Source organism: Triticum urartu, chromosome 3A (genome assembly GCF_056163025.1).
Source record: "Triticum urartu cultivar PI428250 chromosome 3A, HENAU_Tu73, whole genome shotgun sequence".
Lineage (NCBI taxonomy): Eukaryota > Viridiplantae > Streptophyta > Magnoliopsida > Poales > Poaceae > Triticum > Triticum urartu.
Window position 1 is genome coordinate 691,076,220 of NC_141875.1, and position 10,041 is coordinate 691,086,260.

Below are 10,041 nucleotides of genomic sequence, written 5' to 3' on the forward strand. Positions count from 1 at the left end.
GGGGGACTATGTGAGGATTAGGGTTAACCATATCATCAAAAGCCCCCTCACTAAGTTTGTCAGTATTGTGCGAGCAAAGGAGAGGCAGGTGTACTTTGTTCGCTATGAGAAGTTAGCTCGTTTTTGCAAAGGCTGCGGACTGATTGGTCATGATCATAAGGAGTGTGGACAAGGCATACATGACACGAAACAGATGAAGTATGGTGACTGGCTTTATGTGGATGGGCCGTCTAGACCAGGACAGCATGCACCTGCAAGACAGTCGGGCCCCCGACCGGCGGGCAAAGGGGATGGCCAGCCACCTCCGTCAGCACCAAGAAGGGAGGCTTCAGATCCTGAAACCCAGGATACGGCGACAATCCCTCTGAAACAGGCCGTGGCTAGGATGGAGGTTGACAAAGATGCAAGGAAACGTCTGAATATGGATGAGGCTGGGAAGGGGCTTGGCAACATCTCAGGTGCCCCTAAGGCTACGTTGGCTATCACAGATGGTAGCGGGTTGGAGGCTACAAAAAATAAATCGCCTGCCAGCAGTGACTCAAGCAACAAAAGGCTGAAAGTTTCAAAGGAAGGTGGAAATAATGAGATATTGGTGGCCTCCCTCAAGGAGGACCGTCGGACACAATGAATATCCTCGCATGGAACTGCCGGGGGGGACCGCCGGACAGTTCGAGAGGTGTTGGCCCTCACTAAAGCCAACATCCCCAGTCTAGTTTTCTTAAGTGAGACCAGACAAGATGTAGTGAGAATGGAAAAGCTGAAGTGGAGGTTGGGATTAAAGGGTTTCCATGGAGTGAGTTCGAACGGAAGAAGTGGTGGCTTAGGTCTCTTTTGGGATGAAGCCCTGAACGTGACTGTCTTGGACTCCTGCAGCCGCTATATTGATGTTCTTGTTGATGATGTGGGAGGTGGATCCTCGTGGAGAGGAACTTTTGTGTATGGAGAGCCTAGAACAGAGAATAGACACTTAATGTGGGATCACCTGGCTCGGCTTAGGGCAAGCTCGCAGGATCCATGGTTAGTTTGTGGCGATTTCAATGAAGCTATGTGGCAACAGGAGCATCTTTCTAGGACGCTGAGATCAGAAACGCAAATGCTAGCCTTCAGGGACTGCTTGCTTCTATTTGAACTAGAAGACCTGGGATTTTCAGGCATTCCTTACACATACAATAATGGACAGGAAGGAAATCGTAATGTGCAAGTTAGACTGGATTGCGCTTGTGCGGATGAGGCGTGGCGTGACCTCTTCCCTTCTACACAGGTGATCCATCTAGCAACATCGTGCTCTGACCATAGCCCAGTCCTAATCCGCATGGGCGGGGTTCAGATGGCAAAGCAACGTGGACAAGCACCACGTTATGAAATTATGTGGGAAAGACACCCGGCTCTGGCAGAGGTGGTGTCGCGATCATGGGCTGGAAATCCTCAACTAGGCGATCTGGGTTCGATCGCCGAAGCTCTGAAAAATCTCATGAAGGATCTAAAGGCATGGAGCAGGGCAAATTTTGGCAACGTGTTAAAGGAGATAGAGGCATTGCGAGGTCAGCTAGCGAAGTTACAGTTGGATGGGGCTGATCGATCTCAAATTCGGCTCAAGATGAACCAACTTGATGAGCTCCTCTACCGGGAGGAGATGATGTGGCTCCAAAGGTCACGGATCACGTGGCTTAAGGAGGGGGAACGCAATACTAAGTATCTCCATCGCCGGGCAGTGTGGAGGGCGCGGAGGAATTATATCCAACGTCTACGTAGAGAAGATGGGACTTGGTGTAATGCACCAACTGATATGGAGAGAATGGCGTCCTCATATTTTCAGGAAGTCTATACTAAGGATCCTACCCTTGATTATTCTGCGGTTCTGGACTGTATTCTTCCCAAGGTCAGCCAAGAAATGAACATGGCTCTTGATGCTCCATATTCAGAAGTGGAGATCTCGGATGCGTTATACCAAATCGGACCACTAAAAGCCCCGGGTGTTGATGGCTTTCCGGCCCAGTTTTACCAGAGAAACTGGAACGATTTGAAAAAGGACATCATTGGTGCAGTACAAAAATTCTTTGTGAGTGGTACTATGCCGGAGGGGGTTAATGAAACGGCGATCGTGTTGATCCCGAAGATTCAGCACCCACAAGAATTGAAATATTTTCGCCCAATCAGTCTGTGCAATGTGGTTTATAAAATTGTTTCGAAGTTTATGGTGAATAGGTTGAGACCCCTACTGGGGGAGTTGATCGCTGAAAATCAGAGTGCTTTTGTTCCTGGGAGACTTATCACAGACAATTCAATAATTTCTTTCGAATGCATACATCATATTCAGTCTCTAAAGGAAAATGACCCTGCTTTTTGTGCCTACAAGCTCGATTTATCTAAAGCATATAACCGAGTCGATTGGGGTTTTTTGGAGAAGGCCTTACACAAATGGGGTTTTTCACCTGCTTGGATTGCCTGAGTTATGGCCTGCGTCTCCTCCGTAACATATTCGGTGAAGTTCAATGGCAAGATCTTAGAGTCTTTCACCCCGTCGAGAGGGCTACGTCAAGGTGACCCGTTGTCCCCTTTCCTTTTCCTATTCATTGCTGATGCATTATCGGCTCTGTTAAATAAAGCGATGAATGAGGATGGTCTTAGAGGGGTGAAGATTTGTAGAAGGGCCCCGGAGATTTCTCATCTACTATTTGCAGATGATTCACTTTTGTTTTTTGAAGCTTCAGAACAGCAGGCACACATGGTGAAAGGTTTGTTGAACATCTATGCGTTGGCCACGGGCCAGCTAATTAATCCAGCAAAGTGTTCCATCCTTTTCTCAGAATCCTGCTTACCTGCGGTGGTGGATGAAGTGAAGAGAATTCTGGAAATTGAACAAGAGGTTTTTGAGCCTAAATACCTTGGTTTGCCAGTGCCTGAAGGTAGAATGAACAAAGGAAAGTTTGAAACGGTACAAGATAGATTAAGGAAGAGATTGATTGACTGGAGCAAACAGTATATGTCATCTGGTAATAAGGAAATCCTGATAAAATCAGTTGCCCAGGCGATCCCAGCTTATGTCATGAGTGTTTTTAAACTCCTTGCTTCAGTATGTGACGAGTTAACCCGGCTTATGCGTCAGTACTGGTGGGGTATTGAGAATGGAAAAAACAAGATGGCGTGGCTCAGTTGGGATAAAATGAGATTACCAAAGTCAATGGGTGGTATGGGGTTCAGAGATATGAGGGCGTTTAACCAGGAGCTTCTTGCTAAGCAAGCTTGGTGTCTCATTGATACTCCGGAAAGTCTATGTGCCAGATTGTTGAAGTCCAAGTACTTTCCCTCAGGCAGCCTTTTAGATACGGTTTTCCCTAACCAGGGGTCGGCGGTCTGGAAGGGTATATTACATGGCCTCGAGTTACTAAAGACAGGAGTTATTTGGCGAGTGGGTAATGGTTCAAGTATAAGAACATGGAGGGATCCATGGATACCGAGAGCATCTTCGTTCAGACCTATAACTCCAAAGCGCACGTCCCGCCTAAATCGAGTCTCTGACTTTTTGGACGGGAATGGTGCATGGAGGATGGATAGGTTGTCACAGCATTTTTAGCAAATGGATGTGGATCACATACTGAAAATAAGAACGTCCCCAAGGCAACGTTGCGATTTTATCTCATGGTTCCCGGAGAAGAATGGACGATTTTCAGTAAAGAGTGCCTATAACACTAGTGCAGAACCGGGCAATAGCACCGGTTCGTAAGGGGCTTTAGTGCCGGTTCGGTAACCAGCACTAAATTGTAGGCACTAAAGCCCCCCCCTTTAGTACCGGTTCAGCACGAACCGGTGCTAAAGGGCAACCACGTGGCACGAGCCAGCTCCGTGGGCGCGTAGGACATTAGTACCGGTTGGTAACACCAACCGGTACTAAATGTTTTGGTGTGTTTTGGTTTTATTTTTTATTTTTACTTTAATTTTGTGTTTTCAATTTAATTTAGTGATTGTTTTACATTATAATGAGTTGTTAAATCATTAGGTGATTAGTTGACTGGATGCGTGTGGATCCTAGCTAAGTCGTCAAGTATATGTCATATCCATATTATATATACTTGATCACCTACTGAAGTGATCGAGGTAATATGGATATGGCATATACTTGATCACTTAGCTAGAATCCATCCAGCTGAAACTAATATGCAATTTCTTTCATAAATGATATAATAACTCATCATCATCATCATATTAATTAATATAAAAACTCTTGCATCATATATATCATCACCAACTGTGTTCATAGCAAAGATATCATCGAGTTCAACATGGTAATGATATTATAAGCGTTCATAACACCACAAAAGCAAATCACTCGTTGAGATTAAGTTCAGGACGAAGAACACGGACATGAGAGGACAAGTACTAAGAGCATGAACTAGCTAATTAATCACTCCTGCTGCTCTTTCTCTGGTAAAATAGCATAGAACATGTATAGCTTTGCTGATTCATCATATTGGAGCATGCAGATGAACCTGTCTCCTAATCGTGGGTTGCGCTTCTGATTGCTGCCCCCTAGTACTTCTCTGTGATCGTTCACAGTTTTGCTCCAGTCTTTTACTATTAAGCATTCCTCACTATTATAAATCCTGAATGCACTAAAGTGCATTGTAGGATATCTTGGCCGTAAGCTAACAATATTCATGGTACCTTTAGTCTCGATCCAATCAGGCACAACATTCATCGGGAGTCCCTGTTGAAGAACATCGTACATAGTAACATACTTAGCAATGAAGTTTAGCTTAAAAAAATAATGTATGCAAAAGATGCACTGAGGAGAAATAGTAGAAATCTTACCATCTTTCCTAAATATATGTGACCGTAGTTCAGTACGAACACTATTGGTCATACGTTTTGAGTACTAACATTTCTAAGTGCAGGAAAGAAATTTGTCTTGACATCATCAAGATCCTCAAGCCATGAAACATAATGACTTGTCTCCTCGCAGTTTAGTTCAGTCCCGGGGCAGTGGACGGTCATGTCTACCAAGCGCCGGACATGTATGCTTGATTGGAAGTAAGCTGTCAATATAAATTGAGATCTATTAATTATTCAACTGGTTCAAATAATCTCATATCGAAGACATAAATATGGTTGAAAAACTCACATAATGGTAGAACTGGAGGCGTCTGCACATCGACCCAGATGTCTCTATTACCTTCAATATCATCTTCCGGACGAAAATCAAAGGTGATAACCATATTAGGCTTAAATGCATAAGCCTTGCATAGTGCATGCCAAGTTTTGCATTCAAAATAGGTGTATGTGTCTGCATTGTATAATTTGACGTTGAAGGTATAACCATGCTCGGTCTTCAAGTAAACTCTTTTTACCTCCATAGTTTCGTTAGGACTGAAACCTATCTTATTCAAGACAAAAATTCTTGCATGGCAGGGGATACGCTAGTAGAATAGTGAAAAATTAAAATTAAAAGGTGAAGCAAATGAAGCATAAGTCATGCTTAATTACGAAAAAAGACTTGTCGTTGTGACTTACTGTATCCACTTCGAAGTTCTCATCCAGCTTGATGCTGAAGCGTCTATCATCAACTAGAAAATTTCTACCGCACAGGCCGCGCTAGTCTTCGCAGTATTCGCACATAATGAAATCGTGTTCGTCGTCAGACGATATTCCTATGTTCATAGGTGAAACATTAAACACTTATTAGTTCTATTAATTCAACTAGTTCAACTAAGCACTTAAGAAGAATATACCTAATTAATTGAACTAATTCAACTAACTAGTTCAACTAATTAATTCAACTAAACTAGTTCTGTTAATTAGATAATGAAATCTCATATAACTAAATTAAATATATATCTAAGATATAATTTATATCTAATATCTAACATATATGTTCATATATAGGTGAAACATTAAACACTTACTAGTTCTATTAATTCAACTAAATAAACTAGTTCTATTCATTCAACTAAGCATTTACTAAAAATAAACTAGTTCTATTAATTTCTTACTAAAATAAAGTAGGTAGTTCTATATAGTAATATTTTGATTAGATCATCAAATCTCATATACCTAAATTTTCTTACTAAAAATAAACTTGTTCTATTAATTTTCATACTAAAAATAAACTAGCTATATTAATTCAACTAGTTCAAATCTCATATATATACCTAATTAATATCTAGCTATACTAATTCAACTAGTTCAACTTGTTCTAATTCATGTAAAATATATTTGACATTAATATTTAACATCTTTTCCATATAATTTATCTAACATTAACATTCTAACATTATTATCTACGTAATTTATCTAATCTAAACAACAGAAAATAGAATAAGTAAAAACAATGTGTGTGTGTGGTGTGTGTGTGTGTGTGTCTGTGTGTGTGTGTGTGTGTGTGTGTCTGTGTGTGTGTGTGTACGACCGGGGGCGGCAGCGTACGGGCGGCGGCGGGCGACGACGGGGGGACGGGCGCGGCGGGCGAGAGGCGGCGGCGACGTACGGGCGCGGCGGGGGCGACGGGCCGGGCGGTGACGGCGACGACGGGTGGCGGGGGCGACGGCGGTGACGGCGACGACAGGTGGCGTGGCCGACGGCGGTGACGGCGACGACGGGCGGCGGGGACGGCGAAGGCGGCGCGCGATGGGGCGACAGGCGCGGCGAAGAAGTTTGGATCGAGAAGAACTACTGGTGGGCGAAAAATTGATTTTTTCGTAGGTTCCATATATATATGAGGGGTCTTTACTGCCGGTTGGAGCCACCAACCGGTACTAAAGGCCAATTTTCGTCAGGCCAAGGAGCGGGAAACGGCCCCTTTAGTACCGGTTCGTGCCACGAACCAGTACTAAAGACCCACCCTTTAGTACCGGTTGGAGCCACCAACCGGTACTAAAGGTTGTGCGCTGCCACCGGCGGTGCACAATGTTTAGTCCCACCTCGCCGAGCGAAGGGCAGCCGCACTGGTTTATAAACCCAGCCGCGGCTGCTCCTTCGAGCTTCTCTATATAGCAGGCTTCTGGGCCTAATTAACTAGGGCGCGTTGCCCTGTGAGCCTGCTGGACCTTCTGGGCCTGCATTTGCACACCCTAGGTCTGGCAGGCCCACTTGGCAGCGCGCCAACAAATTTTTTATATAGTTTTTTCTTTTCTGCATTATTTATTTTTTTTTCTATTTTTTGAGTAGTTTTTTATATAGTTTTTTTCTGCATTATTTATTTTCTTCTATTTATTTTTGAGTAATTTTTTTGTATAGTTTTTTTATTTTCTGCATTATTTATTTTCTTCTATTTATTTTTGAGTAATTTTTTGTATAGTTTTTTTTCTTTTCTGCATTTTTATTTTCTTCTATTTATTTTTGAGTAATTTTATTGTATAGTTTTTTTATTTTCTGCATTATTTTTTTTCTTCTATTTGAATGCTGCATACTGAACACAAAAGAAGTCCGGAGTTCAAATAAGTTTAAAAAACATTGAAGTGGCCGTGTAACAGATGAGTTCTCGTCCGAAACCCTGATACTCCGAAAGAGTTTGTCCAGTTTGTACACGAAGTGCGTCCAGTTTTTGCCGTGACCCTCTCTACTCTTTCGCGCATGCTATGCGAGTGATATGATGATACCATGCCAAGTTTTCAACATTTTCAGGATTCATTTTGTAGTGATTTTCAATTTCACGGTCATTTAGCTCTATAAACAATTAGGTAAATGACCGAAAAAACAAATGATGTCAGAACATGTTGGAAATTGATGACGTCGCTTTGAATTCTGCATACTGAACACAAAAGAAGTCCGGAGTTCAAATAAGTTTAAAAAACATTGAAGTGGCCGTGTAACAGATGAGTTCTCGTCCGAAACCCTGATACTCCGAAAGAGTTTGTCCAGTTTGTACACGAAGTGCGTCCAGTTTTTGCCGTGACCCTCTCTACTCTTTCGCGCATGCTATGCGGGTGATATGATGATACCATGCCAAGTTTCAACATTTTCAGGATTCATTTTGTAGTGATTTTCAATTTCACGGTCATTTAGCTCTCTAAACAATTAGGTAAATGACCGAAAAACAACAAATAATGTCAGAACATGTTGGAAATTGATGACGTCACTTTGAATGCTGCATACTGAACACAAAAGAAGTTCGGAGTTCAAATAAGTTTAAAAAACATTGAAGTGTCCATGTAACAGATGAGTTCTTATCCGAAACCTGATACTCCGAAACCCTCTCTACTTTTTCGCGCATACTATGCGGGTGATATGATGATACCATGCCAAGTTTCAACATTTTCAGAATTCATTTTGTAGTGATTTTCAATTTCACGGTCATTTAGCTCTCTAAACAATTAGGTAAATGACCGAAAAACAACAAATGATGTCAGAACATGTTGGAAATTGACGATGTCTCTTTGAATGCTGCATACTGAACACAAAAGAAGTCCGGAGTTCAAATAAGTTTAAAAAAAATGAAATGGCCGTGTAACAGATGAGTTCTCGTCCGAAACCCTGATACTCCGAAAGAGTTTGTCCAGTTTGTACACGAAGTGCGTCCAGTTTTTGCCGTGACCCTATCTACTCTTTCGCGCATGCTATGCGGGTGATATGATGATACCGTGCCGAGTTTTCAACATTTTCAGGATTCATTTTGTAGTGATTTTCAATTTCACGGTCATTTAGCTCTCTAAACAATTAGGTAAATGACCGAAAAACAACAAATGATGTCAGAACATGTTGGAAATTGATGACTGAAAGTGCAACTATCCCTAGGTGGTTTTGGTAATTCATAACATCATATAGCTCATTGAGCTAATGCTATTTCAAGATGATTATTTCAGGAAAGCTCAATGATTGGCATGGCATGGATGTGAAAGTGGAACCCTCAAAATGCTAAGGACAAAGGATTGGCTCAAGCTCAAAAGCTCAAGACTCTTCATTTTATATTTTAGTGATCCAAGATCACATTGAGTCTTTAGGAAAAGCCAATACTATCAAGGAGGGATGAGGTGTTGCTTAATGAGCCTCTTGCTTCATGTGCTTAGTGATATGCTCCAAAACCCTTAACTACTTTCCCATATCCACATATGACCTAAACCGTAAGCCAAACTCGGTCATACCGATTCTTTCTATCCGGCGCCACCGAGTTTCACTTGTCATGAGCCACTGCCAAACCCTAGCAATTCGGTTCTACCGATAGGGATCTCGGTCTCACCGAGATGGGATTGCAAACTCTCTGTTTCCCTTTCGTAACTTTTTGGTCTCACCGAAAGAGCGAATCGGTCCCACCGAGATTGCAATGTAAACTCTCTGTTTCCTTTCTGTAACTTTTCGGTCTCACCTAAAGAGCAAATCGGTCCCACCGAGTTTACCTGACCAACTCTCTGGTTAGCCTATTACCAAAATCGGTCTCACCGAGTTTGTGTAATCGGTCTCACCGAGATTACGTTATGACCTAACCCTAACCATATCGGTCCTACCGAGTTGCATGTCAGTCCCATCGAAAATCTCTAACGGTCACTATGTTTACCTTTTCGGTCCGACCGAGTTTGTTGATTCGGTCCCACCGAGATTGGTAAATTGTGTGTGACGGTTGAATTTTGTGTGGAGGCTATATATACCCCTCCACCTCCTCTTCATTCGAAGAGAGAGTCATCAGAACACATATACCATTCCAACTCATACGTTCTGAGAGAGAACCACCTACTCATGTGTTGAGACCAAGATATTCCATTCCTACCATATGAATCTTGATCTCTAGCCTTCCCCAAGTTGCTTTCCACTCAAACCTTCTTTCCACCAGATCCAAATCCTATGAGCGAGAGTTGAGTGTTGGAGAGACTATCATTTGAAGCACAAGAGCAAGGAGTTCATCATCAACACACCATTTGTTACTTCTTGGAGAGTGGTGTCTCCTAGATTGGCTAGGTGTCACTTGGGAGCCTCCGACAAGATTGTGGAGTTGAACCAAGGAGTTTGTAAGGGCAAGGAGATCGCCTACTTCGTGAAGATCTACCGCTAGTGAGGCAAGTCCTTCGTGGGCGATGGCCATGGTGGGATAGACAAGGTTGCTACTTCGTGGACCCT

At 42.6% G+C, this 10,041-nt stretch overlaps 1 protein-coding gene across 1 annotated transcript; it reads left to right on the forward strand.

The window, feature by feature from the left end:
- Window positions 1–748: 748 nt before the first annotated feature.
- On the forward strand, window positions 749–3,574 carry LOC147981692 (uncharacterized). Its single transcript, XM_087516053.1, has 2 exons — window positions 749–2,066; window positions 2,706–3,574. Exons 1-2 carry the CDS (start codon window positions 749–751, stop codon window positions 3,572–3,574), a joined length of 2,187 nt encoding a protein of 728 aa, XP_087372179.1.
- The last annotated feature ends 6,467 nt before the right edge of the window (window positions 3,575–10,041 follow it).

Bases quoted from the DNA above. Each gene is read 5' to 3' on its own strand.
- LOC147981692 (XM_087516053.1), top strand. From the start codon at position 749: ATGGAAAAGCTGAAGTGGAGGTTGGGATTAAAGGGTTTCCATGGAGTG. The intron at 2,067-2,705 runs GTACTATGCCGG...TGTTTTTTGAAG, and splicing joins ACAAAAATTCTTTGTGAGTG to CTTCAGAACAGCAGGCACAC.